Source organism: Rhineura floridana, chromosome 11 (genome assembly GCF_030035675.1).
Source record: "Rhineura floridana isolate rRhiFlo1 chromosome 11, rRhiFlo1.hap2, whole genome shotgun sequence".
Classification (NCBI taxonomy): domain Eukaryota; kingdom Metazoa; phylum Chordata; class Lepidosauria; order Squamata; family Rhineuridae; genus Rhineura; species Rhineura floridana.
In genome coordinates this window covers 17465950-17493404 of record NC_084490.1, presented here as the reverse complement: position 1 = coordinate 17493404, position 27455 = coordinate 17465950, and the positions used below count along the sequence as shown (strand labels likewise).

The 27455-nt window shown below is 46.5% G+C and overlaps 1 protein-coding gene across 1 annotated transcript; it reads left to right on the top strand.

Moving 5' to 3' along the window:
- The first annotated feature begins 2169 nt into the window (after positions 1 to 2169).
- On the top strand, positions 2170 to 26431 carry MMP25 (matrix metallopeptidase 25). Its single transcript, XM_061589053.1, has 10 exons — positions 2170 to 2271; positions 12031 to 12163; positions 14283 to 14427; positions 15094 to 15389; positions 16190 to 16363; positions 17559 to 17661; positions 21379 to 21461; positions 22339 to 22491; positions 23486 to 23746; positions 25384 to 26431. Exons 1-10 carry the CDS (start codon positions 2170 to 2172, stop codon positions 25632 to 25634), a joined length of 1701 nt encoding a protein of 566 aa, XP_061445037.1. The 3' UTR covers positions 25635 to 26431.
- The last annotated feature ends 1024 nt before the right edge of the window (positions 26432 to 27455 follow it).

Sequence of the window (27455 nt, the reverse complement as noted above, 5' to 3'; positions counted from 1 at the left end):
TGGCCCATTCACGCCAGCTTCCATCCTAGAAGACCCAGGCTTCCTCCCACACCTTTAAGCTTCCCTCCATTAGGATGGTCTAGCCCCATCAGGAGGTAGCCAGGTGTGAAGCAGGAAATGAAACAGGGAGCTTAAGCGGAAAGTGGGCAAAGGGGGGGAGGAGTGTGTCAGTTTCCTATGCAAAACAAAGCAGAGCAAAACAGTTAGGGGGTGAGAAACGGGTTTGTAAATTGATTATCTGACTCAGTTGGTGAAAGACAGAGGTCTGGTCTAGACAGTGTCCTTCCCCGCCCCCTACAACGGCAGAAAGACCCCAGGTGTCCTGGCTTCCAGGATCCTACTTAACCTAACCAATATGCAGTAAAAAGGCCCCTTCAGAGTTTTTGGTTTTTTTTAATTGTGCACTCTTGATGGTATCAAGGCAGTTATATGTGATCCCACTTTCAATACTGTTTGTACCTGCAAACGTTTCGGACCAAACATACTACTTCATTTCCAATTGGCACATGGCCTGTAGCTTCCTCCTGTAATCCTGTAACTTTTTATACCACTAACGTTCAACAGAGGTTTTTGTCCCACTTTTGTTGTGCTATAGTGTAAGAATGTCCCTCTGGACAGCAATCATGCAGTATCATTTGGGAAACATCACGGAGAACAACTCTGTAGGCAGGGCTTCCCTTTCACTTAACCTGGAAGCTGCAGTTAGCGCAGAATGTTCCAGCCAGATTGCTGACATGTGCAAGACCCTATCAGCATTTAACACCCCTGCTCAGAGATCTGCGCTGGTTGTCGATTCACTACCGGCCCAAGTGGAAGGTGTTACTATTGGTATATAAAGCCCTTAACAGCTTGGCACCAGTTTACTTGCAGGACCGTTTTACCCCATATATGCCCACTCGAGCACTTTGATCTGCAGAACAGGCACTGTTACAGGTGCTGCATAATAATCCATTCCACGCTTGTGAGAAATCGTTCTTTTAGTGTGGCAGCACAAACTCTTTGGAACTCCCTGCTCTTGATATCGGGCAGGTGCCTTTGCTGTATTCTTTTTGGTGCCTGCCTAAAACTTTGTTGTTTAGGCAAACCTTTCCAGATGCGTAGATGTTAATGTGTTTTAATATTTTATTTTTGCTGTTGCTGTTTTTAATTTGTTTAAAAATATTATTAACAGTTGGGTGTGATAGGCAGAAATTCAACAGGCAGTGACATGATAAGTTTCATCTGGTGAATTTTCTCCTACTTTGTTGTTGTTGTTATGTGCCTCCGACTACGACTTATGGCGACCCTATGAATCAGTGACCTCCAAAAGCATCTGTCATGAACCACCCTTTTCACATCTTGTAAGTTCAGGTCTGTGGCTTCCTTTATAGAATCAATCCATCTCTTGTTTGGTCTTCCTCTTTTTCTACTCCCTTCTGCTTTTCTCAGCATTATTGTCTTTTCTAATGAATCATGTCTTCTCATTATGTGTCCAAAGTATGATAACCTCAGTTTCATCATTTTAGTTTCTAGTGACAGTTCTGGTTTAATTTGTTCTAACACCCAATTATTTGTTTTTCGCAGTCCATGGTATCTGCAAAGCTCTTCTCCAACACCACATTTCAAATGAGTTGATTTTTCTCTTATCTGGTTTTTTCACTGTCCAACTTTCACATCCATACATAGAGATCGGAAATACCATGGTCTGAATGATCCTGACCTTAGTGTTCAGTGGTACATCTTTGCATTTGAGGACCTTTCCTAGTTCTCTCACAGCTGCCCTCCCCAGTCTAATTTCTTGACCATTCTCTCCATTTTGGTTAATGACTGTGCCAAGGTATTGATAATCCTTGACAAGTTCAATGTCCATAAACAGTACCTTCTTCTGACAAGCCTCCACTCACCTTGTGAAAGGCACGGAGCCCTGCTTCCCATCAATGTTGGCTTTCCCCAGGAGCTCCTGCTTTCCTATCTTTCTCTCTCTCTTTCTCTCCCCCTCACCCCTTAAATCTGCTTCCCCTCAAGAAAATCTGGGATGTTTCTGTGCTGTATGGATTTGCCCAGCAGGGGTGGAGAGAGAGAGAATAGTGAGACAGGAAGGAGTGAAAGTGGGAGTGGAGCAGAGAGGAGCTGCTATATAGGGCCAAAGCTGTAGCTGGGAGGCATCAGTGAGTGAAAAAGCAAGCTAAGATGCTGCTGCTCTTGCCTGCTCTCTTGGCTTCTCTCTCTCTCTGGAGCATCCCCCGGAGCAGGGCAGCACCATCCAGCGCCCATGAGATCAGCAAGGGGTTGGTGAGTCCAGGATGCCTGGGTTCTCAGGATGGAGAGGGGTGAATTAGGGGAAAGGTTGCCGGGAGCCAGGACTCCTGGGTTTTTCTAGGGAAAGAGGAGGGTCCTGCTGGGAGGAAGGGGAGGGAGGGAGGGAGCTGGGACAGCTGGAGGCTCCAGGAGGTAACTGGAGTTTCCAGAGTTAAAGCTGGGGAGGTGTGCCAACCAGGACCTTAATGGGAATGCAAGGGGACCGTGAAAACGCTTCTGGAGACGCTTGAAAAAATGAATATACTTCGTGGGTTGGAACAGGGGAACCTGGACCCCTGGGTTCCCTGGGAGGGGCTGTAGCAGCTGTCTCTTAATCTCTGCACCCTGAAAGAGGAGTCAAATCGACCCATCTCCTTGGGGTTTCATGTTACAAACCGCCTGGAGTCAGGAAATAATTGACCCTTTTAATCTCCGTTTCCTTCCTTCTTCCCTCCCCCTACCTCAGTTATCTGGGGGCAAATTATCACCTCTTGGCAGCCTGTGATCAGACCTCTGTATCCTGGGTTCCCCCCCCCTTATCTACACCCATGGGAAAAGAATGCCTTCTGTCAGTTGGAGGAGCGCTGAGAGATCTACCTCCATCTGTCTCTCATTTGATGGGTTTGATCTTCCTTTCTGAGTAGTCCCTCTTCCCCACCCCATGCCAACCTTTGCTTCCTTGGGAGAGAATGAAATCCACTTATTTGTGGATCGTAAAGGATTTTCTGAGTGTGCAAGGCAAGTTCAAAGAGTAGCTGTCCTTTTGTGGTAGATGTGAATCCCTACACTAGCTGAGCTGTAGATTGAGTCTCAATACGTCTGCCCATTGGGATTCTGCAGCATTTTAAGCTTTTCATCCCACAGATTGCCTCCAGTCCCTATTATTTGTTCAGCTCACTTAATAAGGGCAATGAATACCTGTGGCTGAAATGGTCCATCCTCTTTCTTTGTGAACGGTTGCTGCTTCCATTGCAAGATAATGATTTCCCCCCGCACTCCTAAACCACCTTGAAAAATAAATACACAATTGATCACGTCACTTGATGGAGAAACTGTCAAAGATGCATGCACACTTCTATGCTAACCAATGGAAGGAGACGAGGTGCAAGTTTCTGTGCAAGGGTACTTCCGGACCGGTGATTATTATGGGATGGGCACTTCATCATACATGCAGCGACCACACAGCAGTCATTGGCATCAAAATGCTAGCCTGTAACTCTCTTCCCCCCCCCATTAATCTGGATTTACCTTTTCTAGAAAAAATCTGAAAACCAATCCTGTTACCAATGGCCCAGTTGCAATATCAGAATGACCAGTTTATAGTATTAACTCCACATCTGGAAGTATCTTAATTCAAAATGCCAGCATCCTCTTAGACAAGTGGCTGCTGCTTCAATGACAGAAGACTCTTGCTTTAGAATAAATCTGCATGGTTTTCTGTGCCCAGCAGTGCAGTTAGGTTATTATTGAAATAGGAGGAAGGGTGGGATATAAATTTAATAAATAAGATTATTATTATTTCAATTTATATCCTGTCCTTCCTCCCAAAGGAAGCCAGGGTGGCAGACATAATGTTCTTATGATGTTGGTGGGGAACTCTTTAACTGGTAATACATATTAGGGTGCTTCCAGGCATAGAGTTCTTAGTCCTGCCAAATAATTGCTCTTCTGCTGTAATGTACAAGCTGGATTGCCCTTCACTGTCCATGTTTCAGGCGTATAGCATTTTTTGGGTGTCATTTAACTGCAAAATATGACAAGCCAGCTCCGCTTTTGAGGGCTGCCCTCCTGCTCATTCACTAAGTGAGGCCCTGGACTTTTGCCCCCAAATCTTACCCTGAATGCATCGCTGTCTACAGCTGTTCTTTCTGAAACAGAAAACCAGGACCCAGTTCTTCAGGGTTGCCACGCTTCAGCTCTCCCATAGAGCATGTGAAGAGCTCCACCTATCTTTTCCAGATCTGTGGATGTGGCTTCTAATAAGAACGACTCAAGCCCTGTTACTTACCGTTTGAGGAATGAACCACCAGTACTGCAGTGGCAAATTCAGAAGTGCAGGGTCCATTCATGATAGTCACAGCCATGTCCCTTCTCCCTTTTTTGCTGCCGGTTTAAGAATGAGATCCTTTTAATGCCTTTTCCCACAACAATGGATGTCCCTAGGAGCCAACCGGTGTGAAAGGGGAGAGTTAGCTACTGAAAAGAGTCTTCTCAGTGGCTGACTCACCACCTTTCACTCTGATTGGCTCTAATCAGCAGGAACAGATAAGGAAGCATGTTAGAAGGCTCTTCTCTATTGCTATCACACTCCCCTTTCATGCTGATTGGCTTGTAGGATACTGGAGACATAGGGACCCTGCTCCCAAAAATGTAAGAGGTCTGAGACCCCCTGAAACCCCGGGTGACTACACCCCTGTGAACCACTGTCTGTCAAACTAACTCCATCCACTGAGAGGCAGAGAAAGCTGATAGGAGAACGGATCTAGCTAGGGGGCTTTGGAAGTGTTTGCTTGCTTGTACAGGTCCCTCTTCAGCCTAGAGTTGCCTCCATTTGAGGGCCAGGACTCCTGTGCCCTTAACAGATCTCTGCAACATCTGCTGTCAACAGAGTAACTTGCTAAAGATACATGAACCTTGCCAGAAAAATAAAGTGGAACTATACTCAAAGGGTATGCTTTCAGGGTCAGTGCCAGGCATGACTGGGCCCTTGGGCATCAGTCTGCCCTGAGTGCATGGCTCCTGCCTGTTCCACCTACCTCTCTGCTGTCTTTTGCTGCTGCGTGCACTGTGTGCGCAGGGCTACCATCAACCAAGATGGCAGCAGAGACTTCTCTAAGGGGCTGATGCCCCCCCCATCTTGGTTGATGGCATACATGTGCGGTACGCTATGTGTGCGCACATGCCTGCCATCAACCAAGATGGCAGTAGGGGCATTAGCCCCTTAAAGAAGCCTCCGCCGTCATCTTGGTTGATGGCAGCCCTGCACACTCAGCTCTGCAGCAGCAGAAGACAGGATAGGTGGAGCGAGTGAATGGACAGGTGGCCTGGAAGCTCCGTCCCTGTGATCTGTGGCAGAGACCCTGCTGTGGATTGTGGAAGGGGAGCACTACTCTCCCAGCCTAATGAGGGGCCCTTCAGGGGCCCCTCTGAGCTGCAGGGGCCTTGGTCAGGGCCCGACCTGGCCACCCTTTGGCGCCGGCCCTGGCTGCTTTTAATAGAGTGGAAGCAATTTAGTCCTTCTATACTGTGATCCGGCTGCCAGGATCAGCTCAGAAGTCCAATGCTGTCTTAATATCTTTATCCTGCCTCAACGTCTATTCCCTGCACAGCAAATGTGGGTCAGTGCACAGATAAGTTTCGACTGTCTCTGTTCATGATTGTGAACTATTAACGGTTGCAGCAATACGAGTGGCAAGGTTGAGGCTGTGGGCATATCCATTCATTTCCTTTGGGAATACTTGGGGCGTTTCTCCAGCCCCCCCCCAAGCAACGACATTTGGGTTTCCTGTGCCTATAAATCAAATGAATGCGCCACATTGATTAGAGTGTGGATGAATTTTTAAAAAACGTTTCCTCTTTCTGTATCACATTGACCACATCCCAAAATGACACTAAGAGAACCAAAATTGAATAAAAACTGTCGAACAAGATATGAAAATGCACCTACTGGATGCTCTTGGCTCATGCTCTGGGTCCAATTGCCATAACTGGCCATTGAAATGGAATTTCTCTCCTCCCGCCCCCGTCCCCGTCCCCGTCCCAAATCAAACTAGCTAGAGACTCTGTGGATTTTATTGCCAATACCATGCAGTTTGGCTCACTTGCTTGAGTAACCTTCATCTGCCACATAGTAACATAGAAAACTGCCTTGTACTGAATCAGACCATTGGTCCATCTAGTTCAGTATTGTCTACACTGACTGGCAGCAGCTCTCCAGGGTTTCAGGCAGGGTTCTCTCCCAGTCCTACCTGAAGATGCTGGGGATTGAAGCTGGGGCTTTCCACATGCAAAGCAGATTCTCTACCACTGAGCTACAGCCCTTCCTTTCTGCATCCACGTACATTTTGCAGTGCACCTAATCTCTCTCTGTGGGGGACCATAGTCTAGATTGGACATAGATCATCCTAACTTTGGGCACCAGATCAGACTAGAAGGGCTCCACTTTCTTCCTACTCCACAATTCTTTGCACAACACATAATTGCTTTATGGAATTCAGGGCCACAAGATATGATGATGGTTGCTGGTTTAGGCTTTCAAGGGACAGGAGATAAATTCACAGCGGAGGTCTAACAGCAGCTACTGGCCACCATGGCTAAATGGAGCTTCCATGTTCTGAGGCAGTGGGCCACTGAATACTAGTTGCTAGGGGACAGCAGTACAAGAGGGTTACTTCCTTCTGTCCCTGCTTGCACAGGATTGGCCACATGGCGAACAGGATACTGGGATAGGCCTTTGCTCTGATCCAGCAAGGCTCTTCTTATATTCTGCCTTGATTCTCTCTCCACGAAACGGCTTTCAAGATGATTATGAGGACAAATGCAATATATTGCAGAGCATTCGACACGTTTTCAAAAGTGCTTTATTATAAATGATGCATAATACACTTTCAGGCAGATTTCCCGGTGTGGCAGGGAACAGCAAGAAGCCTCCACCTCACCCCGCTTCCAACCTCTCCTCTTTGCACCACATTTTCCGTGCTCAACCAGCAAACTAGCACATCTTGTGATATAGCCACCGTCAGTTCCACTAGCTCCCATGGCTACCTATACTGTGCTTCCTCTGGGAAGTTAATTTCCATTAGCAGCTTGACCTTTCAAACAGAAAATGGCAATTCACCCATCCCACCAGCTGGAAACAGCAGGGGTGCATGTGCATGCATGTGTATATATATAGATAGCTAGATAGCGGAAGAATGGTCCATCCTGGAAACTGATGCAAAAGGGTGTCTGTGGGGAGGTCATGGGGGTCCAGAGAAACCAGGGGGCGGCTCTTGGATTCCACAGCAGCAGCCTTCAAGGAATGCAACAAAGGAGCCTTTGAGCAGGGTAGGGGCCTGTGGTGAATTTGGAATCTACAACTCTCACTCAGACAAGCCATCCAGCCCAGATGATGTTGCTGGGAGCTCCCCGCTCCCCAACTTAGAGGCAGAGGTTGCTTTCTACAGCACCCCCTTCCGGGACTGTAAGGGATGGGCAAAGGAAGCTGCTTTATATCAAGGCCGGCCGGCCGGTTGGTTGGTCGGTCCACCTGGCCTTGAGCTGTTGACTCCGACTGGCAACAGCTCTATGAAGAGTTGGGCGGAGACGCCTTTCCTGTCACTCTTCCTATTCAGGTGGGTATCTGGGATCCTCTGTGTGCAAAGCATGTGCTCTTCCACTGAGCTGTGGTGGAAATAATGTGTTTAGCTTGGAGAAGAGAAGATTAGGTGGAGCCTTGATAGTGTGGTCTTCAATATCTGAAGGACAGTCACCTGGAATGGTGTTCTCCAACCTTGGGTCCCCAGATATTTGTTGGACTACAGCTCCCACCATCCTGGGCCAGCTTAGCAAATGGTCAGGGATGACGAGACTTGTAGTTCAACGACATGGGTGTGGGCTCCCAAGATGGAAGAACACTGATACAGAAGATGGAGCAGACTTGCTCTCTGTGTATGGTATGTACTTCACCTCAGTTGGTTCTATTTCGCTGGCCATCATGACCGGTAGCCATTTATAGACCTATCCTCTATAGGTTTGAAATCCCCTTTGAAAGCCATCTGAGCTAGTGATTATCACCCCATCCTGTGACAATGAATGCCACAAATTAATTATGTGCTGGGTGAAGAACATTCTTTTGGCTTTTGTGAATCTCCTGCCAATCAGCTTTGTTGGATGGCTCCGGGTTCTAACTTTTATGAGAGAGGGAGCCAAACCTCTTTGTCAGCTTTCTTTGTACTATGCACAGTTTTTTAAGAAAACCTTTACTGTCTCTCCCTTTAGTTGCCTTTCTTTCATTTTCTATACTAAAAAAGCCCCAGTAATTGTTGCCTTTCCTCACAAGGAAAAGTTTCATCCATTTTGTAGATGTTGAGCCCTCAGTCATACAAGGCAAAGTGTATTTCAACAGTTAACATACATCCCAAGAGAAAATAGGGACACACTTAAGTAGTTAAAATACAAAGAGCCTCCTGGCACCTTAAAGACTAACACATCTATTATAAGCTTTTGTGGATTCAAGTCCACTTCATGATATACATGAAGTGAAATTTTAGTTGGCAGGCAAACAAAGGAGAAAATTGTATGGTGAGAGTTGAATGGCAATGAGATGCCAATTATCACTGGCTGCAATTTTTGCATCTTGTTGCCATTCAGTTCCCACCGTACAGTTTTTTCCTTTATCTGTCTGGCAACTAAGATTTCACTTCATCAGATGAATTAAGTGGGCTCGAATCCACAAAAGCTTTTTGTCATAATTGAAGTGTTAAAAGATGCCACAAGACTCCTTGCTTTTCTGCAAGAAATGTAGGTAACACCTCTGGAAACTTAAGCAATTGTAAGACCCTTAATCTCAAACCAGAGATCATTGGCTGAATTCCCACCCACCACTTCATCACACATTGCTGAAGGGGTGGCACTGGCTTTAGCATGTCTTGCACTAGCTTCCAAAGCAAGGAGGTGTTGGGAAATCAACCACAACACTCCTTTCTCAACAGCTTAAGAATGCTTAATGTAATATTTAATATTGAAGTGGATCTGGTCATTGTAAGTCCTATAAATAGGTGCAAGCCCCCCCCTCCCCCCAACCAGCAGCATTATTTATCTGGATAGACGGGTACAGGTAAAATGGGAAGCGGCAGCGGTGGTGGTTATTTTATCTTGTAAGTCCCAACATACATCTTATGAGTTTATAAAAATACAGAAAATGCAAGGGGGGGAAACCCAGATGACCCAGTAGGTCTGTTTTTGTGATCTAAAAGCAAAGAGCTGTCCAAAATGAACCTCACTGGTTAAATGTAAATGTACTGCCTTCAAGTCGATTCCAACTTATGGCGACCCAATGAATAGGGTTTTCATGAGGCTGAGAGGCAGTGACTGCCCAAGGTCACCCAGTGAGCTTCATGGCTATGTGGGGATTCGAACCCTGGTCTCCCAGGTCGTAGTCCAACACCTTAACCACTGGTTAGAGGGTGTGAATTATACTTGCACCTCTTCCTCCTCCCCCCCCGATTTCCCTGAGGAAGTGAGGTGGGGGAAGAGACTTGGACCATTATTATTCCAATGTTTGTGGCACACCAACATCATTTTTCAAAGGCAATCCCCAGAAGACATAATTGGGACAAAATAGGGGCTGTTATTTACCAGGAATAGCATCAGGAGCCAAAAGACAAGGTATTGCTCAAGGGAAATATGGACTCCTGGAACAGAACAGCTGGTTATCCCCTCTCTTGTTCTTTCTCCTGAGTGATTGGTTTGATGTAATTGCCAGATGTAGAAGGGTTGGGGATTCTGAGGGCAGCTGGGCTCAGTAAAGGACCACCCATTTTGGGGAAGATGGGTAAGTCGTTAGATAGATGATCTTTCTCTTAATGCTGAGATGTCCCAGTCTCTGGGGTGGATACGTCAGGGAAAATGTGTCTATTCTTCAGTCTGTTTTATTCTGGGGGTTCCCTCGATGGATGTCCCTTTTTTCCCATCTCTTCTCATTCTTCACCAATTACCTGTAAAAAGGGGAGGTAACCCTGTGCATTTTGGTATGCCTACCTGTCTGATTCAATCTGCATGTCACTGTTTGCTGAAACTGTTTTCACAATTTCCAGGGAACTGCAGTTCTTCAGAGAGCTCGGGTAGGGTTGCTTATTAATCACACTACAAAGACAAAGCTGTGATCGTGAAACTGGTCCAAAGCTAATACAGACTTGTAGTCTAGGTATGCCCAGAGAGAAAGGAAAGCATATTCAGAATAGGTGTTCTTCACATGAAAGGGTCAAGTGTGGTGAGGAGCTGCAAAGTTATGTTTTATCCCCGCCCACCAAAAGTTGTGTGGCTCCTCCCACCATCTGCATGCACAATGCAAAGAAGGCTCCCCACGTGACTTAGAGGCCTGCCTGATCGGTATGCCCCAATATGGTGATGGTAGGAGGGACCATGTTGCTTTGGGGGTGGGGCTATGTGTGTGAATGCCCCTCCCCAATCCCTTTAATCGTGTGTGCCCCCTACCCACAAATAACGTCTGAAGAAGGTTTAATGCAGATCCTGGAGCAAAAAAGTACAGCAGTTTTGAACCAAACAGAAAGAGGCTGCTGTCTGCATGTTAATTTCCTGAGTGGTTTCTCTCTTAAAAAAGAACAGCCTTTGTTTCTTTTAACTAAGAAAGACTTTAGGGTTGTTGTGGTTTTGTCTAGAGAGTTAAAGAAGAATAGCTGCTTATGGGGCATAGAGTCCTCCAACCTCAGTTGCTTAGAGGCCTAGTCTTTGCAGGCCTGAAGAGTTCTTTCTTCTAGTTCTCTATTCCCTTGAAGTAGCAAGGAAGAAGACACTTCAAAGAAACTGAAGTGGAAGTTGGGAATTTTCCTGTCAGTCACAAAAATTGATTAGAAGGCAGGGGTGGGGACTCACCATCTATGCTTTATACATTCTCTAGATCAGCCTGAATGAGAGTACTGTAATATTTTTTAGCCCTGAATCAGAGCTTGGAAAAGTTACTTTTTTTGAACTACAACTCCCATCAGCCCCAGCCAGTGGGGCTGATGGGAGTTGTAGTTCAAAAAAAGTAACTTTTCTAAGCTCTGACCCTGATCATGCATTTGCCTGAACATATGACACCAAAAATGACGGACATGATCAAGGGTGCACATTCAAGGCCCATTTCCAGTGTTCCAAGGTGTACAGGTTTCTCTTTAGTTCTTGTGTGAATTTAACACAAAGGTTTGCGGAGAGTTTCTAAGCAAGTTCAGTCTTATCAGGATTTCTAATCACATGAGGCTTCTAAGCATGCTTACCAGAATGCACTTAGAAACCCTCTGCAAACCTTCACACTAAATGCACAGAAGTCTAAAGAGCAACCTGCACATCCAGATCTCACATGTGCACCCCTGCCCATGATTTTAGCCCTCAGGGGTTCAGGCAAACCCCTGAATAGGATTATACAAAACCATGAGTGGGAAAACTTCAAGTTTGTCTGATCTTCTTTGGGTTTTTTATTAGAACTCCAAGATCTACAAAGCAGAGTCAGGTGCAAAAGTCACACAGTTAGAATTTTGACAGTATGGGGTGCTCTGAGCATATTCTGAACCCTAGGAATTTGTTTTCAGTATCAGACATGAACTGAGCTCACAGTCTTTTTACACAAAAGTTCATTCCTGGTTAGTTTTCCTCATTTCAGTAGCCTACCTTAGGTGAAAGGGTTTTTTTTTTAAGACAAAAGTTGGAAAGCCTTGCCAGTCTACTGCAAAATCACTTTGAGATCTACCAGTAGATCCCGACTTACCTTCTGCCCACTCATGACCTAACACATGTCAACCACCCCTTTATTGAGTTTCTACCTTTTTTTTCTGTCGTGGCTCTTGTGACATCAGCACCAGATGAGCAGATATTCTACAGATTAAGCTCTCCCCATCACTAGGTCTCTATGAGGGAAACACAGCACTTTTTGAGTCTGTTCCTGGCTGTTGAAGGCACAGGAGCCCTGCCAAGAAGGAGAAAAAAGGGGGGATCACCCTTTGGATGTTAGTGAACCTCCTGACGAATAAACCCACACTAATTATGTGTTCACAGGAATGGTTGACCCGCTATGGCTACCTTCCTCAGCCAGACCCGAAGGCAGCCCGTCTTCAGAGCCCGGAAGAACTGAGCAGCGCCGTCAAAACCATGCAAAGATTTGCAGGACTGCCTGTGACTGGGAGGATGGGTGCGTACCATCATTTGGAGGGACGGAGGGCCAGCAAGAGTCTGGTTACACTTTTTCACCTGCCCACCCCTCCAAGGGAACTGATGGCTGGGTTGGGGTTCCATCTCTCTTTCTGGATGTGTCAGATTTCAGCCTTTCACACTGGTGAAGTAGTAAGTAAAATGGCTCTCAGTTTGAGTCGATTGTCTTGCTCTGCACGATGAGGGCCGTCTCACATGACACAAAGCAGTGACTATGTTTACCACTGCTATGTAGAGTCATAGCTGATTCCCAGCTGTCTGGCATCTTTTCCTTTATGATGCATGTGGTTGGAGCTCACACTTATTGCCTGTGCATTACTGCAGTTCTACAGGGGCAGGTCCATACATTGGGTGTACCTGCTCCAAACCAGGCCCTCCAACTGTTGCCATCATCCCTGACCTCTGCTCCTGCTGGCTGGGGCTGATGGGAGTTGTAGTCCAACAACATCTAGAGGGCCGCAGGTTCCCCATCTCTGTTTTAGATCCATGGGTTGTTGGGCCCAGAGCAGCATGGAAGTAATCGGCAAGAAAAAATCGTAGGCAGGGCCTCCAGGACCTAGGGAGGGTTGCTCATGGTGCTCCAAAAAGAGTTGAAGTTCTGGAGCACAATTGGTCTCAGCTAGGGCACAGGGTTCTTGCCTAAGTGGGGGACATGTGCTAGGCCCAGAATCCAGGGACATCAGTTTACATACTACTAGTCTCAGTTTCAGAACAAGGAAGCAAAGTCAGGTCAGGTTCCATCAAGGCAAGGTGAGACAAAGCACAGCACAAGTCCAGGTAGGCAAAGCAGAGATCAAAGTCCAAAAAGCAAACAAGAAAAGCGGGTAGCGCTCTGGATAGCTCCAAGTGGCATCCTCTGCTGAAAGGTGGACAAGACAGGCTTGAATAATGCTCCAACAACCAGAAGACCTTGGCTGAGCCTTAGATAGGACTGCACCTAGTCCTACCCCAATTAATGGAAACTCTACTCTTAAAGGGGCCCATCCTGTTTGGGACCCATTGACTCCATCAGCAAGGAGGAGGCTAGAGTTGCATTGTGGCCATCGAGCTGGACTCCGAGGAAGGCAATACATCCTCTTCAGGCTATAGAGGCAATGGTATCAAGGACTCCTCTGGTGCTCAAATTCCTGAGGAGCCAGGGGCATCAAGGGCTGGTTCTAAGGGCAAATTCTCCTCTTGGTCTTCTGAATCCATAGACAGTTCCCCTGAGGATGGGGAGTGAGGCTCCTGGGTCATGAAAATACTGTCCAAGCCCCTACTTTCAACTGTGTGAGCTGGAAGGATATTAGCAGGCAGACAGTCCTAGCTTGGAGCCTTGCAGCCCACTTTGTAGAGGCCTTTGCCATGCATGGGAGGTATAGGGCATTGGGTGATACGTGATGATAATGGGTGGGAAGGAAACTCAGGCTCTCTTCTTGAGTGGTCCTGTCGGCCCTGGGGACTAAATCAGATGTTAGGCCCTCTCTCCCAAGAAGACCTGCACATTTTTTATCTTCCTCAAACTGTATCTCAGGTAGGTTTGGAGGACACAGAACCCTCAAGGCCAGTCCCTCCTGATCCACATCTGCACAAGCCCCTCAGGGCTATTTCACATATTTTGGTTTTTGTACATGGTGTCACAACTCGCTCATAATTGGAGGCTATCCACAAAGACAGACACCATCCATGAAAACTGAAATCTGTGGAATGGCCTTGAATAACCACTGCCAGTCTTCACTCATCTGGAATGAGGCGTCATACAAGTGTTTGGTTCAGAGAGTGTTTCTTTCAAATGTGGCTTGGGCCCTCCACATCCCTTTATAGAAACTAACAGTGGAGGCGGGTAGCTCTGACGTAAGTTGGACAGTGAATCCGCTGATGCACCTTGGATAGCTCTTTGAAATTTCAGACTAAAACCCAGAGCAGATTCACTGCCCCACTGACATCGGGACCACCCATCTCCACTGGAAACCGACTGCACTGCTTGAACATCCTTACCATGCCTGCACACACCTATGGTTCACCTGCCAAGTTCTAAGAGGAGGCCATGGCCTGGTCGGAGCCAAGGGCTGGGAGACCAGCTGCTTTCGATCTTCTCCCTGAGTTCCCATCTTTTGCAGACCAGAATACCTTGGACATGATGAACCAGCCGCGCTGCTCCCTCCCTGACATCATCGGCACCTCTGAGTTGATGCGTCGCCGGCGCAGGAAGAGACGTTATGCTCTCAGCGACAGTGTCTGGAAAAAGACAGGCTTGACATGGCAGTAAGCAGTGTCCCCTTCAGGGAGAGAGTGGGGTGGGTGGGTTAAACCATATCTGGTACTCTATTCTTCCTGTGATTTCATGCTCCAGTATATTCTCATTGTATTGATTTTTGTCTCACCAATTTCTTTCATTCTTTTTCACACTATTTTTATCTTCAGTTTTTCCTCATGCTTTAATTTGTCCATTCTGTCACTTTCCCTGTCTTTATTGCACTAGTTTTCCTACCTTTTTATCAGTTGTATCTAAGTTATACTCGGAGTAGACCCCATCAAAATTAATGGGCCTAAATGATTCGTGTCCATCATTTTTAATGAGTTGTATCCTAAGTCACGGTCCCATCAGCACAAGGATTTCTGTTGTGCAATGGGACTTTCCCCCTGCCCCTATCCCCCAGATCTGTTCCATCAGCTCCCCCAACCCTCCAGAACAGATTTGGGGAGGGTGTGGGGCACACATGAGGAGGAGAGGGGGGAAAGTCCAGTTGCACAAGTAGAAATCCTTGTGCTAATGGAGTGCATAAGTTGGGTGCCACCCAATGGGCCTACTCTGAGTTGGGCTAACACTGGATACAATCCTTCATTGCGCCCAGCATTTTGCTCACTTTGTCATAATCTTGCCACCTTCCTTTCCCTTATCCCCCTTTTTCCCCCATTTGTCTATGGCAGCATTCGTTCCTTCCCCCGCTCCTCCCAGCTATCCCATGACCACATCCGGAATCTTCTTTACTATGCCTTCCGGGCCTGGAGCAATTCCTCAGCCTTGTCCTTCCAGGAAGTACGTTCTACAAAAGCTGACATTGTGGTGGACTTCAGCCGCTCCTATCATGAAGACAGTTATCCTTTCGATGGGCCCGGAGGCACCCTGGCCCATGCTTTTTTCCCTGGGGAACATCCCATTTCGGGCAACACCCATTTTGATGATGAAGAGACGTGGATATATGACCCAGAGAACACATTTTCAGGTACCTTCAGAATGAGGCAGCATCACTGGAGGCACTATGACATAGGCCTCGTCTGCACTATACATTTAAAGGAGTATTTTGCCACTTTCAACAGTCAGGACTTCCCCCGAAAGAATCCTGAGAATGGTAGTTGGTCAAGAGGCTGAGAGATATTAAGAGACCCCTATTCCCCTCACGAAGGCTGGTATAGCACAGTGGGGAGGAGAGCCTGGCTGGGAGTCCAGAGTCTGTGAGTTCAAATCCCCGCTCATGTCTCCTGGGTGTCAAAGGGCCAGCTAAAGATCACCCCCACAGTGAGTGGCTCAAGGGTTACATGCCCCGCCACCTGTGCAGCCGTGGGCAAGCTGCATAGTCCCAAGGAGCCCAGTTGCCCCCCAGCTGGCAGTTGCGGACAAGGACTTGTGCAGCTGTGGCAAGCTGAGCAGGCCCTAGCCAGCTGGGGAGGACTAGCCTCAGAGGGAGGCCATGGTAAACCCCCTCTGAGTACCACTTACCATGAAATCCCTATTCATAGGGTCGCCATATGTCGGGATTGACTTGAAGGCAGTCCGTTTCCATTTTCCATTCCCCTCACAGAGTTCCCTGGGAAGAGGGCTTGATTGTTAAGCCACTCTGTGAATTGTAGCTCCATAAGGGGAACAGGGATCTCCTAACAACTCTCAGCACCCTTCACAGACTACACTTAACAGGTTTCTTTGAAGGAAAGCCATGACTGTTTAAAGTGGTGTAATAGGCCTTTAAAAAGCTGTGGTAAAAAAAACCAAGTCATGGATAACATTTTCTCTTTCTCCGGATATCAGGCCATGGCACAGATCTCTTCGCTGTAGCAGTGCACGAATTTGGCCACGCCTTGGGGCTGGCTCACTCTTCCGTCAAGGGGTCCATCATGATGCCATATTACCAGGGGCCTGTTGGGATTCCTTCCCTGTACCAGCTCCCGCTAGATGATGCCATGGGAATTGAACAACTCTATGGTGAGAGAGGAAAGAAGCTCCTTCTGTTGCCATCTTCTTGACTATCAGTCTTTCTTCTCCTTCCCTCAGTCACAGCCTTGTCCCCTCTTTTCTTCCTTAGATTGATTATAATTTTACACAGTCATCCCACACGCCGACAGTTGGTAGTTAGGGTACAATAAAATACATCTAGCGCAACCTTGTCAATCAGCCCACAAACATAATCCGCTTTATATTTTTTTCTAAATAGCCTATGAAGAGAGTAAATAGTTACGAATTCCATGCTGAGTGGGCTTAGTAGAGGAAGGAGGGAGTGCTCCATCCCCCCTCTGTCAAGTTGACTCATTCACCTGCATAGAATTCCTAGTCGCCTATGGTGATCAGGTGAAGGCTTAAATACAAGGTGGATCTACCAAACTTCTAACGTCACCACAAGAATTTGGGCACACTGCAAAGCTGAGGAGGTGAGGCCTAACCCAGTGGTTCTCAAACCTTTTTTTCCCTGCTTGAAAATTGCTGATGGTCTTGGCGGCCCACTTAATGATTTTTCTGCCTGTTACAGCAATTGTAATGCACTGTGCTAGATGCAGTATGATTTTTAAATTGTATTTTTATTGCTTGTATTGTATTTTATAGCATTACAATTTGCATTCCATAGTATTCAGATTGTAATACAATAAAATATAATATAAGGAGGCAATAAAAATAGAATTAAACATCAGTATGAATATTTAAAGCAGACATGATGTGGACCACCTGAATGAAGCTTGCTGACCACTGGTGGTGCATGGACCACAGTTTGGGAACCCCCGGCCTAACCCATCCACTGACTTTAGGCACAAGGGCGGCAGACCTAGATGATACAGCAGCTTGAGCATGATTTCCCTCCATCTCTTCACCTCCTTTCTGGTCATCCTCTTCCTTCTATCTGACTTTCTGCTTTCTCTTTCATAATGTCATTGCTTGCTTCATTTTTTTAAAAGCTTGTCTCTAGTAAATTTATCACAGAGTTGCATAAGGCAAGGCCGTCTGTACTTTGCCTCTAGAAGGAGAGATGATCACAATCTTAATTTCCTTATTCTTTCATCCTTCGACCTCCATTTTCACACTTCCTTCTTTTTCCCCATGTTGGAGAATACCTTGTGTATGAATGGATGCTTCACTTGTTTGTCTGACTTGCTGCTTCCTTTCCCTCATTTTTTTCCCTCGGCTGTAGGTAAGCGTCATTCTGGTTCCCACCCAGATCAAGATGTCCCAGCGTTACCAGTCCCTACAGCACCCCCTATCCCTGGCCTGCCACCGTACAGGCCCACACAAGGGTGAGTATCCTTCCCTAGAATCATAAAGTTGGAAGGGGCCCATAAGGCCATCAAGTCCAATCCCCTGCTCAGTGCAGGAATCCAACTTAAAGCATACCCGACAGGTGGCTGTCCAGGACATTCAGCCGAAATCTGGCTTCCTGTAACTTGAGCCCATTATTCCGTGTCCTGCACCCTGGGACGATCAAGAGCCTGGCCCTCCTGTGTCACTGACAGCCTTTCAAGTACTTGAAGAGTGCGATCATATCTCCCCTCAGTTTTCTCTTTTCAAGGCTAAACACTCCTAGTTCTTTCAGTCTCCTTGTAGGGCTTTGTTTCCTTATTGGACAGTAACCCCACAAGAACTCTCCCTCCCCCACTGACACTCCTTGACTGCGCACAGAGTGGGCATTGGTCTGTACACTGACAGATGCTGAGGCAAAACTGGAACAAGTTCTAGATTATGATGATTTTGACCATAAGGTGCCAGGGCAGGTTACAGCAATTTAAAATTCAATATTAAAAATGATTTAAAACAAATTGTAGTCATAGGAAAAGGGTGGGTCCTGAAAACACATATCTCAGATGTCAAAGGCCAGGACGGAAACTATATAATGAAGGTGTTGGATGCACCTCTGTGGGGAGGGAATTCCACAACCTAGGAGATGCCACAGAGAATGCCCCTCCTGGGCCGCCGCCCCCTGAACTTCTGGGAGCAGTGGAATTATTAGGAAGGCCCCCACAGATAATCTTGAGAAGGATTGCAGGGAAGGAGGTGGTCTTTGAGATATTTTGGGCCTATCACTATGGCCACATTCACTCCATACATGTATTCCACTTCTCCCAAAGAATTCTAGGAAGGGTAGTTTGTGAAGGGTGCTGGGAGTTAAGAGACTCCTATTCTCCTCACAGAGCTACAATCGCCAGAGTGGTTTAACAGTCAGTCCCTCTTCCCAGAGAACTGTAGCTCTGTGAGGCGAATAGGGCGTCTCCTAACAACTCTCAGCACCATTCACAAACTACCCTTCCCAGGATTCTTTGGAAGAAGCCATGACTGTTTAAAGTGGAATAAATGTATGGTGTGAATATGGTCTTGAGAAACAAAATAATTTAGTTACTGGTGAGTTGGTGGGTATCTGGATGTCAGGTCAGAGGGCCTTGCCAGTTCAATCTGAAATAAGAACCTGTAGGCCATGGGTAGCCAACGTGGTGCCCTCCAGATATTCTGGCCTACAACTCCCACTATCTTTGACCATTGCCTACCCCTGCTCTAGCGTTAAAACTCAAGTTAATGTTGAAAATGGAAATGGACTGCCTTCAAATCGATACCGACTTATGGTGACCCTATGAATAGGGTGTTCATGGTAAGCGGCATTCAGAGGGGGTTTACCATTGCCTCCCTCTGAGGCTAGTCCTCCCCAGCTGGCTAGGGCCTGCTCAGCTTGCCACAGCTGCACAAGCCAGCCCCTTTCTTGTCCGCAACTGCCAGCTGAGAAGCAACTGGGCTCCTTGGTACTATGCAATTGCCCACGGCTGCACAGGTGGCAGGGCATGTAACCCCTGAGCCACTCCCTGAGGGGGTGATCTTTAGCTGGCCCTTGACACCCAGGAGACACGAGCGGGGATTTGAACTCACAGACTCTGGACTCCCAGCCAGGCTCTCCTCCTTAGGAAGTAAAAAAAAATAAAAGAAATGGGAAAGGCACAGGAGCCCAGAAAAACAAAAAATTCCTAGTCAACCCTGAGGAAGGGCCGTAGCTCTGTGGAAGAACATCTGCTTTGCATGCAAAAGATCCCAGGTTCAATCTGGACATCTCCAAATACAGCTAGGAGAGTTTCCTGCCTGAAACCATAGAGAACCACTGCCAGTCAGTGTAGACAGGACTAAGGTCTGACTCAATATAAGGCAGCTTCCTATGTAACAGCAAAGTTTCCTTCCGGTAGTTTGAATATACTGGGTAGCGGCTTTCTACACTATATCCCACTGCAACCAATAGGAATGAGCAGCACAATCCAGTCAGGTACAATCAGGTATAAGAATGAAGACAGAGTGGAAGTGGGCATGCACTGAATTTCTTCAGGCCCCTATATCCCAATTTCCTATCAGCACTGCCAGATGAGATCCAATATAGGTCAATTGCTAGAGTGGTGCACTTTCACTCAGATGTCCTAGACTCAAATCCCAGCTAAGCAATGAACACACTTTGAGCAAGCTGTTTTTTCTTGTTTTCAATTCCCCAACTGTATATTGGGAGCATATCAATAACCTAGCTGACAAGATTCTTATGAGGAAGAGGAAAGCTAAACACTGCAATTGTTTATTGGCAAGCCTCTATAATCATTGGCTGAACTTCTGTGATGTCACAATGTGTCCATTTGAAATTCCAGAATAGTCAGTTGGCTGCTGAAAAAAAGGCAAAGAATCTTGTAGTACCTTCAAGCCTAGCTAGCCTATTTGCTTGATCCACTTTTGTTAAAGTGGCAAATAGACAAAGTGCATAGACAGAGCTGGCACCAGAGGGTGGCCAGGATGGACCCTGGCCAAGGGCCCCTGAAGGGCCCTTCCTTAGGGTGGGAGGGTGGTGCTCCTGTTCTGTGATCCGTGGCAGCATTGGGTCCTACAACCCGACCCTGCCATGGATTGTGGAGAAGGAGCTCCCAGGCAACCCCCAATACTTAAATGAGCCAGCCCACGCACCTTATCTATCTCTCCTGTCAATGTGAATGCCACGCCTGCCATCACCCAAGATGGCAGCAGGGGCTTCCCTAAGGGGCTAATGCCCCCCCCACCATCTTTGTTGATGGCAGGCATGCCCGCTTCCCTCACATGCCATTCACACTACACGAGAGAGAGGTGGGGCACACGGGCGGGCTTGTTAGCCCTGCACCGCCTGTATAAGGGGAGTTTTGGGCTATGGTGCCATGGGCCCAGGGCAGGATGGCACCCAAGGGCCCAATAGTGCCTGGAGCTGGCCCTCTGATGTGACATACCGCGGCTATATAAGGTGGGAGATATAAAAGAAGCAGAAATGCAGAGAGCCCATCCTGATGGCTGGCTTGTGAAACACAGAGGTCTGTTGGATGCAATCTCATCAGATACCATCATTTGCTAAACGGGGGTCAATCAGAGAGTTTTGCAAAGGAAGGTTGATTTTTGCTGGGTGGAGGAACCTCACACTGTTCCAGGAACGGGGGGTTACATGCTGCTGATGCCTGAGTATTCAGGCTTGGAACTAAGGCTTATGCAGATACTTGGGCAAAAAAAACAAGAGGATGTGAAGGGAACCCTTATGGAAGGTCCAGAGGCAGGAGGAGTTGTATGCATAAGCTGTTACGGTGAGGAGGGAGGGGTGCAGGACTGAATTACACCAACTGGATTTTAAATAACCAGTTTATTAGTGTAAGAGTTGCTTTGAGGCTCATTTGAAAAAAGAGACAAATGCAATTAAAGAATAATAGCAACCAGCACCAGCCAGATCTTGATCTCCAAGTCCTTAAGCTGAGTACACACCATACATCTGAAGTGCATTTAAAGCACATGGCTCCCCCTAAAGAATCCTGGGAACTGTAGATTGTTAAGGGTGCTGGGTAGTTTGTTAAGGTAGCTCTGTGAGGAGTAAACTGTATTTCCCAGGATTCTTTAAGGGAAGCCGTGTGCTTCAAATGTATGGTGTATACAGCAGTTCCAGTTAGCAGAAATCCCGAGTTGTCAAAAATATTTTTCCCTCTTCCTTGCAGGCCACACCCGTCATCACCTGATCGTTGTAAGGCCCAGTTTGATGCCATTGCTAACATTCGTGGGGAAGTTTTCTTCTTCAAGAGTAAGCAAAGCGAATAATATTTTTTCCCAGATTAGCTGGCTTTGGGGGGTGGGGCAGGCACTCCAAACATTCGTGCCTAATGTAAACCTACTGACTGATTGAACCAGCCTTGCATTTTCTTGCCTGTAAGGAAAATAGAGTAGTTGCTTGCCCATTGCCACAAAGCGACGACCCAGAGTTACGTAACGGACATGTACAGATGTACATTTAGAAATAACGACTATAGTATGCAATCTCACCCTCATGGGGAAGGCTGTGGCCTCAGTGATCTGTGTACCAGCTCAGTCTGCTGTCCAGGAACTCACTCACTATTGATGGGCAACTTCAGGGCGCCTTCATCCGGAAAGCCCTTCGAGTAGAGGACTGTCCTCTGCAAAATAAGACACATAGCACACTAGGTTTTATCCCCAGTCAGGTATAACATTCCTGCACCCCTGAGGTTTGGTTGGCCTTCACCAGGGACTGAACGTTTAGTGTGGCAGGTCCTGCCCTGTGGAACTCCCTCCCAGTAGAGGTTCGTCAGGATCCCTCCCTCCCTCCTTTCAGATGTCTTTTGAAAAGTGTATTGTTTTGACAGGCATTTGCAGTTTGAACTCTCTCTTTTTAACCAATCTGTATTTATAGATGTTTTTAATGATTTTTGGATGCTTTTTTGCTGACTGTATATTTTCCATTTGTATACAGCCTTGATATATTTTTAAAAGTGCGGATTGTAAATATGTTGTAAATAATAACAGGGGCTCTACTCCATCACATTCAGGCTGACCTAAAGGAATTAACTGTCATGGCATTTGTCTTGAAACTGGGGGTTTAGCCGAGGCGTCTCTGACGTTTGGTTTTTCAGCTAGTTAACAGACCCATATTACCCTTTTCACAGAGAAACATTTCTGGAGGTTGCAACCAACCCAGGACCTGGTTTCACTGGAGCCAGCGCAGACAATGCGGTTCTGGAATGGACTCCCCCAGGATTTAAAGGCCATTGATGCTGTGTATGAACGTGTCAATGACAGTCAAATTGTATTCTTCATCGGTGAGTGTAACAGGATAGTGGTGGAAGATAGGACTGGCAAAACAGTGCAGTAATATTTAAATCAGAGCTTGGAAAAGTTACTTTTTTAAACTACAACTCCCATCAGCCCCAGGCAGCATGGGCATTGGATTGGACTGATGGGAGTTGTAGTTCAAAAAAGTAACTTTTCCAAGCTCTGATTTAAAGAAGAGTGAAACTGGGAAAATGAACTTCCAGGATTCCAGAGGAGAATTCTGAAGGGGAGTTTGGAGAGTCAGGTTTCCTGGATTTCTTTGCAACCACAGGAATCCAGGCACCATGAAATCTACAGAGGCAAGGAGGTTGTACTTGCAATTCTGCCATATACATGCTGTGTACATGTGTGCTAGAACTGCTCTAGGGTGAAAGCGCATTGGCGCACAACGTACACCATCTTGGAAGCTGAAATCTCATGAAGAAGCTTCTCTTTTCACATGATGTCTCATTTGATTTAAATGGAGTTGCACATTACACAGTTATTAAAGTATATGCTATGTCATGATGTCTGACATAATTAGGCTTTTGGCCGTTTGTGCTTTACATTGTTAAAAACTAAAGTAAATTAAAAATCATGACCTATTTTTAAGACACAGACACTTCCTTGCAGACTGCAGTTTATAAATAATGTCTGTGTAGCCTTGACTATTAGATTCAGGCTCCACAGCTGTGTTAACATGACTGGGTTTTATACAGCTTCTTGGCAGGGCTCTTAATACAGGCCTGCAGCAGGGTTTCTCCTAAGTCAAAAAACAAAAAGGTGCGGGAATGCTGAGCTGTAGGGGACAGTGCACATTTCATTCACTGGGCCTGAATACAACATAAATAATATTTTTGGGGGGTCGGTGCTGGAAGGTTGGGAGGAGAGGTTAAAAATAGTTTGTGCTCTGTGGAAGACCTTTATACAAGTCTGCTAGGATGTCTCCTGGCAATGTGTCTTTTTCTTGCTCAGTGTTGTCCATTTACCCTTTCTTTGCAGGGTCGCGCTTCTGGGTTTTCACAGATACTCGGGTCAATCCTGGCTACCCCCGGCCTACATCAGACCTTGGCCTCCCTCCTGGCACTGTTGTCGGTGCTGTTTTTGTGTGGCCTCACAATGGCAAGACATATCTCTTTGAAAAGGACCGGTACTGGCGCTACGATGATCGGATGGGTCAGGTGGAACAAGGATACCCCAAACCTGTCACCCTTTGGAAAGGGGTCCCTAATGACCTGGATGATATTACTAGCTGGAACGAGGGTATGTTTTGGTTGAAGCACATTCCCTTGCAATGAGTCTGTTTCTGAGTGTTTTTCCTGCCAATAATTGGGGGGGGGGAGGGGAGTATGCTTCCAAATACCAGTTGCTGGAAACTGAAATGCACTTAGGACCTGTTTGTGGGCTTCCCATGGGCACCTGGTTGGCCACTGTGAGAACAGGATGCTGGACTAGATGAGTCACTGGCCTGATCCAGCAGGGCTCTTCTTATGTTTTTATGTTCTTATCAGCATTTTTTGTTGCACAACCTTGCAAATAAAATTCACAGGAAAGAAATTATACCACAGTTTCTTAACTAGCTTGTTATCAACAGAATGAAAAAACAACAGCAAGCTCTTTCTCCCACCACTTACATAAAAAGCCTACCCTATTTATCTGTAGCCAACTCTTAACTCATTGGTGGCAACCAAGGAAAGCCTGCCATTGCAACTTAACCGACTCTAAAAGCCACCCCAAAGAGGGTCTTGTGTAACAAAGGAAACAACACAGGCCTGGTTTGCACATAACGCTAAACCATGGCTTATTAATCTATGGTTTATTAAACCATGGCTTATTGTTAAGTGTGAGTACAGCCCAGCAGCTATGGTTTATTAAATATGGTTTATTAACTATGGTTAAAGATGGCTCCTTAATAAAAGTTTGTAGTTGGGCTTCTAAACCTTAGTTAACGTTAACCATAGCTTAGCATTACGTACAAATCTGGATCTCCTACTTAACTTTATTTAAGCAGCTGTCACTGTCCAAAAGCTAAAGAGCTGCAAGTAAAGAGCAACAAAAATTCAAACAGCTTTCAAGGCTTAGCTGTTCTCATTGGTGCTTTTAACTATTCAGTGATGTGATAAACCAAGGTTTAAGTGGTCATCTGCCAGATACCTAATTCATAACTATGGTTGCTAACCACAGTTTAGCATTACAGGCAAATCTGACCACTGTGTCAAACAGGCCTGTAACCAGAAATGTTGCGTGTGGGGGATAGAAATCAGTGCAGAACAGACAAAATCTAAATACAGGTAGCCTAATTTGTTAAAAGTTATTTAATTATATGAAATATTCATACGACATTTAATTTTATATAAAAAAATTAAGTGCCTAAATGATAATCAGTTGACCAGAGCAGTGGAAGGTGGAAACAGATGCTGTTACTAAGCAATCCGGTAGAATGCTCTCTCCACGCTTTTCCTCCTCTGCACCAGTAACAGGGCTAGAAACTTATTTTTGGACTTTTATTGAAAGTTGAGCATTTAGGGAAGGAGCCTGGAATATTCCTTTGGGGCCAGGCTGCCCACAAACTCCTCTTTGGCTAAGACTTAGTTGGCAAATCTATAAAGGGAAGGCAATTCAACACCTGAGGGGCAGCAACTAAAATGAAATTAACTTGGGGAAGTCCACGATGAAAGACCTTCTTTTGTTTATGCTAAGTGGCAAAAGCCCCTGCAGTTGGTAGTTCCCCAGCTTGAGAGTTCTGCACAGGCTCAGGAATGGGATTTCAGTTCTTCTAGGGCTTCTGTGGCTTCCCCAGGTGGCCAAAGACAAAATTTATTGCTTGTCTCTCAACCCTTGCAGCAACCTGCCATTTGTGCTCACCTTTTGCCTTTTCACTTCTTTGTCTTCTTCTGCAGGCGAGACATATTTCTTCAAGGATACAGAGTTCTGGAAGTTTTCTGGCGGCAGTGTGGAGTCGGATCCCGGCTACCCACGCTCCATTTCCCGCCACTGGATGTATTGCGAGGGTCCTGCCACTTCCTCTCCTCCAGCCCCGAGGCATGGGCAGGGGGCAGAGGGGGGGATGTGTATCTGCGGGGGGAGTGCCCTGAAGGTAGCCCCACTCCTGGCTTGGATCCTGGCTTTTCTTTGGGCTGCGTGCTGCTGACCCACCTTAGGCAGCTACAAAATAACAATGCACTTTATATTCCCAAAGGAAGGGAGCAGCAGGGAGGGAAAGGTGGCATCCCCCAGGAGCAGCCCCAGACCAATGACTCTTCCTTCTATATTTGTTTTCTCTTCCATGGTGCTCTCATGATATCTCCCCCTTCCAACCAACTTGGTCCTTCTGAGCCTTCTCTCATGTCTCCTCTCTCATTCCTCAGTTCCATGTTTAAGTATTTTTAAGAGGTGCTAAGATTGCCTGCAAACCTAGAAACTCCAAATCCCAGGTTTGGCAATGGTCTGATTTCTCAGGGGTGAAAGAAATGCACTCTGTACATGTTCAGAGGTGCTCTTCTTTTTTATTACGTCGCACATTGCAAGGCTGAATTACAGCTCAGATCAAGCCCTGCCCAGCCAAAAATCCTCCCTCTAGCATTAGCTATCCCAGCTGGTGATTAGGCTTTCTCTTATTATGGACAAAGGGGTTGGGGAGAGAAATGGTTTATTCTGTCCTGCAAATATGTCACCAAATAAGGCCCTGCGCTTGGGTGACACTTACTCAAACCATGATGCTACTCTGCAACTAGAATGATATGCATTCACGCATGCGCATACAGACATGGTGCAAACTTGTGGGACAAACCCACAAATTGGAGCTGTAGAGTATGCGTTAAAAAACCTCCAGCCCCCTATCATAACCGATTCCAAGTAGCTACAGCAAGGGTGATGGAGCAGGTTAACTTGGGATTTAAAACTTGGGGGGTGGGGTGGGAAGCATACATCGGATGGGTATTGGCCTCCATTTTTATAATAAAATCCAAAGGTAAAGAGCTTTACCGGACTCCCTACTTTTTTACTACCTTGTGATGCTGAGGTTGAAAGAAGGGCTGTAACTCAGTGGTAGAGCATCTGCTTGGCATGCAGCTCCCAGGTTCAACACTTGGCATCTCCAGGTAGGGCTGTGGCAAGGTGCACTGCCTGAAACCCTGGGGTGCTGCTGCCAATCAGTGTAGACAACACTGAGTTAGATGGACCAATGGTCTGATTTCCTGTGTTGAAGACAACAGAGGGAAGTCAGATCAGTTTCGGCACCCCGTAAAAATTTTGTGTGTAAATGTAAACATTCCTGGGTGTCTCTTCTTGAATCCAGATAGTATTCTTTCCCTCTTTAATCCTTTGGGATTTTTACCTGTCACTGTAGCCTGCAGCAGAGTTTCCTTGCCAGAGCCTTCTGCATTGGTTCTGTCCAGGCCCTTCTGGGGTGATTTGAGGCCTGTTGTCACTAATCTAAATCAGGAGTAAGCCAACATGGTGCCCTCTAGATAATGTGGACGACTACACCCATCATGACCATTGGCCATGCTGGCTAGGCTGATGGGAGTTGTGCTTCACAACATCCGGAGGGCAGCACACCGGCTAACCCTTGCCTAGATTAAGGAGACAGACAAATTTCCTTCCAAGACACCACCCAAGCATTTTAGCCTTGCCTTGTTCCCCCTGGGAAGGAACTTGGGAGCAGAGAACAACTACCACCTAACATGACATTCTTTTTAAAAATAATTTCTATCCCCCTCCCGTCTCCAAGGAGGTTAAAGAACATACATGGGCCACCTACTCATTCTCCTCTACACTGCATACGCACCGTATGTTTAAAGCACATGACTTCCCCCAAAGAATCCTGGGAACTGTTGTTTGCTAATGGTGCTGGGAATTGTAGCTCTGTGAAGGGTAAACTACAGTTCCCAGGATTCTTGGGGGGGGATCATGTGCTTTAACTGTATGGTGTACCTAGCAGGTTAGGTAGAGACAGAGTAAGTTTGTAGCT